The 5,082-nt window shown below is 40.9% G+C and overlaps 1 protein-coding gene across 2 annotated transcripts in view; it reads left to right on the top strand.

Moving 5' to 3' along the window:
* The first annotated feature begins 1,847 nt into the window (after positions 1-1,847).
* Positions 1,848-5,082, top strand: part of LOC142099758 (solute carrier family 26 member 6-like) — a 23,988-nt gene continuing 20,753 nt past the window's right edge. Inside the window, exons 1-4 of one of the 2 annotated variants that reach the window (XM_075183601.1) lie at positions 1,848-1,930; positions 2,222-2,391; positions 3,604-3,743; positions 4,207-4,317. In XM_075183601.1, the coding sequence (XP_075039702.1) occupies positions 2,261-2,391; positions 3,604-3,743; positions 4,207-4,317 (382 nt within the window). In that variant the 5' untranslated portion in view covers positions 1,848-1,930; positions 2,222-2,260. Of the gene's footprint in view, positions 1,931-2,221; positions 2,392-2,751; positions 2,975-3,603; positions 3,744-4,206; positions 4,318-5,082 lie in introns of those variants that run through there. The other variant, XM_075183602.1, reaches the window with a different exon arrangement.

Genomic DNA, 5,082 nt, shown 5'->3' on the forward strand with positions numbered 1-5,082 from the left:
TAATATCCATTGTCCTAATATAAAATAAGCATGGAGTAAAAGGTTTCCTTTGTACTGCAATGACTTTGGGGCGATGCTATAGCTGTTTACCGCAAAACACTTAGAAGCGTAAGACTGTATATAGATTGCAGTACTCAGTGTTCTAAAGTTCTAAATGTCTTCAAGGCATGGTGAAAAACATGTGGGACGGTCACGTGACTTATTGCTGGCAGATGTAGCGCTAGTTATGTCATCTAATCTAGACAGATACAGGTTTATGGGCACAAACTGCTCCGCCCGTAGCCCCTCACCCCATGCTGTCAGTAGGGTCACCAGATCCGCCATGAAAATTCAAACACAAATGAATCATACATGTTGCACGGGTTAATTTCACTTCCATGTCTGATCTCATAGTTAAAAACTACAGGTGAGCAGCCATGTAACCTGCATTACTGGGCCTACGTGGCTGATCCATACTTGCCTACTTTTAAAGGCAGCTGTCCGAGAGGGGTCCGACGAGTGGTGTGTGGCCGTAAGGCTTCACCCCTGTCAATCGTAGGCAATTTTAGCCAATCGCAGTAGGGGGTAGGGCCACGATGGTGTGTTTAGCCCCGCCCCCACCGTATTCAACAACTGCGACAGCTGGATCCGGGATTTTTGCCTGCTCTCTCGGGAGTCCGGGAGAACTCCCAAAAATTCGGTAGTCTCCCGGAATGTCTGGGAGACATACAAAGTAGGCAACTATGGGCTGATCCAACCATTACCAGGGCTATATGTATAATATATACAAGTGTATTGCTCTGACCGTTTGATTACACAGCCAGGCATGTGAACCACGGAGGCGGTCAGGGTCCTCTTCCATTTTGTAATACGGTGTAATTTCTGTCAAAAATTCATCCGAATGAGCACTTAATGTCACTAATTCTGTTTTACAGTCACTGTAAGCTGTTAAGACCTTTTAAAGTACATGTATTTTATTATTATAAACCAACAAGGACATTCCCCTTTATTTAAAGTAAGTTTTGATGATTTGTTTTTATACATTCAAGCATGTTGAATGATTACTATCCTACAGGTTTAAGAATACACGTTCTAGACCATATTCTTTACTTTATTTTTCTTCTTAATTTTTTTTTATTAGAGATCCCACAAAGATCCCTTCTTTATGCAAATCCAAGTCCAGTAACTGTGATTTAGGGGTTCATGTTGCCCATAGCAACCAATCAGCATCTACCTTTCAATTTATAGAATGTACTTGATAAATGCTTTCTTCATTCTGATTGGTTGCTGTGGGCAAATTATCCACTGTTCCACTTTCCACTCCTTCCACTGCTTGATACGTGAAAGAAAGGTTCACATCACTCCTATAACTCCTCATCATGTCCAAAGTGCATCATCCCAGTGACTCAACTGTTTAATATACTGTACCCTTCTTAACTTCTACTAACCTTCCCAGAACAGTATAATTAAAGAAAACGATGTAACTTTACTGAAGTTAGTACAGTGATTTTAACGCGGATCTCTGCCCGCGGCTCTCAGAGCTGCGAGCAAATATCAGTACGATAATTTCAACGCTAACGGTAGTAATACGCACTATTACTGTAGTAACTGTGATAGTGCATGGTCCACGTTACTCATGAGAGCAACTAAGACCATTTTTGAAATCGGTGTAGAAAATACATATATAATATCACCTGAGGTGCCGTGTAACAAAATCTTTGTTTATAAGTGTAATCAAAGCTATTTAATCCTTTTTTTTCCTTTCTTTTTTTTTTTTTAAGCCTCCCCCGTCTGTTTACATAACACACAATTATGATAAACAGAAGCGCACGAAGCATTTGTGGTATTATAACATTTTCTGCTCTCATTACAGAAGAAGAACCCCCAATACTGAGCGAGAGCTCCCGTCACCAAAGCTTCCAGTCAGGCGAGGCTGCTTTATAACACATAGGTAAGTCCGTGTACTCACTTTCACATGTATGTTCCCTCTTCCGTGGAGTTTTAAAACCATTGCTTTCATTTTTTGACTATTAAAAAACAAACAAACAGAAAACAAGGTAAATATTCTCTGATTCTTTTAGCTATTATTGAAAATACATCATTAAATTGTTTTTGTTTGATTTTATAATGACATTTCTATTATAAAAGGTAGATACATCCAGTTATTATGGTAACATAGAAAAGTGTTCCAAAATATGAAAAAAATCATAGAAAAATAGTTGAATGTTTTTGTATTTTGAAGCCTTTTTGAACAGGGGCGGGGTGTGCGCTGTGCTACAAGATGGCTGACCACCCCAGTCCCGACCACAGAAAGAGGCACCTCGCCTTGAGTGAAGCTGAACTGGAAGATATAGCTCCAAGGTCTCAAGACTCTGGCCTGCGACTGCTAACCGGAGTGAAGAAGAAATTTAGGTGAGAACAGTTTATTAAAGTTTATAAGCAATTTTTTATAGTACTTTGGGCTACAGACTGTCTGTGGTAGTTGCTATGGAATAGACCACGCCTGGCCAACCTGTGACTCTCCAGGTGTTGAGAAACTACAAGCCCCAGCATGCTTTGCCAGAAGATAGCCAGCTGATGGCTGGCAGGGCATGCTGGGATATGTAGTTTCACAACACCTAGAGAGCCACAGGTTGGCCAGACCTGGACTAGGCAGTTGCTGGTACCAGACTTCATAATATCAGACACCAGCAGCTGCCTCTTCAGGATTCTAAATTTATGTACTATATGCTGTGAGAACAGGGGCGGCAAGTGCCCAGACAGTGCCCACACCACCTCCAGTTAGGTGACGCACCTCCTTCCTGTGCGTGTTGCCCCACCCCTACTTCATAACTTGTATGGAGCAGGGGAGGAGCGGAATGTTCTCCTCTTGGGAGTGTGGCGCCAGGTTGTGACATCATATCCCAGCGACGTTCTTCCAGCCCATTACCAATATGGAATACCACCAACTGGCATAGTGAGGAGGCGTTGCGATGGCAGCAAAGACACTTAACAAGTAAAAATATGTCACTCATCCAGTGAGTTAGATGTCTCCTAAACCCTGCTGCCCAGGACGGCCACCTACGTTTGTCTATTAGTAGTGAGGGCCCTATGTCCGTATATGACTTTATTTCAGTGCATTTTTATCTTCTTTTTCTTTTACAATTTCTGCTATTAAATAACTGCCAATTTCAGAAATACATAAATTTCCTTTAATCAATCTATTTTGGGGTGTATTTCAATATCATGAACATTCCCCTTTAAGGAAAAAGGAAAGTAATCTCATTTTTCTAATACTCGATCTGATGTACTCTGGGCCGCAATGAAGGATCGGATTTCCAAACAGGGAACAAACTGACAATCTTAAGCAATGCAAAAGCTCTCTAGGAACAATGCAACCTGCGGATTTCCATAATCCGTGGGTCCATTAACTCCATAACGCATCACTGATAATGTAATGCGTTCCTCCTTCCAAACAGCCATACCCATATGTGAAGCGTGTGGAATTCACATAACACGTAATACCCAGTAGGCTTCATTCATTACTACCTGCTGTTTTAATGCGCTGAAATGTGTGGTTTTTTTTTATATCCATAAATATACCTATTAACCTGCAGCGAGTATCATCGCTTTTCTGTGTTACAGATGTTCTGGGACAATTGCGAAATCCCTGCTGCTGAAATTTATTCCAATACTTAATTGGCTGCCACATTATCCAGTCAAAGAATGGCTTCTGGGAGACCTGATTTCTGGTGTCAGTGTTGGGATCATTCAGCTCCCACAAGGTAAACAACACAACATTTAAGATGCTTGCTCTCTGCTTCATAAGTATAAATCTGGCCACACACATGGCAACATTGATATTGATATTGGGAAATTGGTGTTATATTGATGTCTGTAGGGCCCTGAGGTGAGCAAAAAATGTTTGGGTGCTAGTTATTTGGATTATTGTCGGACATGTCTGTAAATGTACTTTGAAGATTATGTGTTTGCTATATGATATAGCTCCAGGATATTCTAGTGCGCTTTGTAATTGGGAACAAACCACAAAATGCCTGGGTATTAACAGACATACAAAGAGGTGAGAGGGCGCAGCTCGCAAGCTTACATGCTTGCGAGCAACGGTCCAGCCAGATGCAAAGGTAAAAAGTGCTCTGTTTGGTCCAAGTGAACCATATCCATTAGCAAATTTTCAATTGTAACCTACAAATGCAGTCCTGTATCATTTTGTATCTTGATGTTTTGTAGGTTTGGCATACGCTCTTTTGGCTGGTGTTCCTCCGGTCTTTGGTCTATACTCCTCATTTTATCCCGTGATCCTCTACACAATATTCGGCACATCGCGGCACATCTCCGCAGGTATACAGAATGGTCATCATCTATAAATACGTATAATTATCCAGTATGGCTGGGACCTGGGGGGGGGGGAATAATTAATTTGGAGCACAATGTCTAAATCCTACTAAAATCTTTATAAATATCATGTGTTTCCCCACACTGACGCTGGCATCCCCTCATTATTAAATTGCTTTGCAGTGCTCCTCACAGTGACAGAATAAACACGCATTGATCATGTCTGTGTATGCGACACAATTACTAAACAGCAGAAATTATCTACTTTTTCTCCTTTGTGGTTTTCTAACCTCTCTGGAGAACACTTTTCTAGACAAATGATCTCATACCAGTATTTTATTTTATATATATATATATATATATATATATATATATATATATATATATATATATATATATATAAAATCTATCAAGACACCTGTAAAAGAAAACTCAGTTAAAACTCAAGAATGAATAAAGTTAAGTTAAAACAAGAACACCATTGTTTTTCTTATGAAATTCTGCATCTGTTTGACATTTCACACAACTACCGTCCCATTTAAAAAAATTAGAGATGCATCCAAGATGGCCGACTTCAAGATGGCCGCCTTACTGGCCACATGCCCTAAAAAAACATTCCACCACAACCAGATCATATGTGTACGACCAGGGGCGGATCTAGACTTATGTTAGGGGGGGGCGATCTTTGCATCCAATCACGCCCCCTCCTTTGCTCTGATTGGCTGGCCCAGCGTTTAAACCCCGCCTTCCACCACGATTGGCCCCCGACCC

The sequence above is a fragment of the Mixophyes fleayi genome, chromosome 8, assembly GCF_038048845.1.
Source record: "Mixophyes fleayi isolate aMixFle1 chromosome 8, aMixFle1.hap1, whole genome shotgun sequence".
Lineage (NCBI taxonomy): Eukaryota > Metazoa > Chordata > Amphibia > Anura > Limnodynastidae > Mixophyes > Mixophyes fleayi.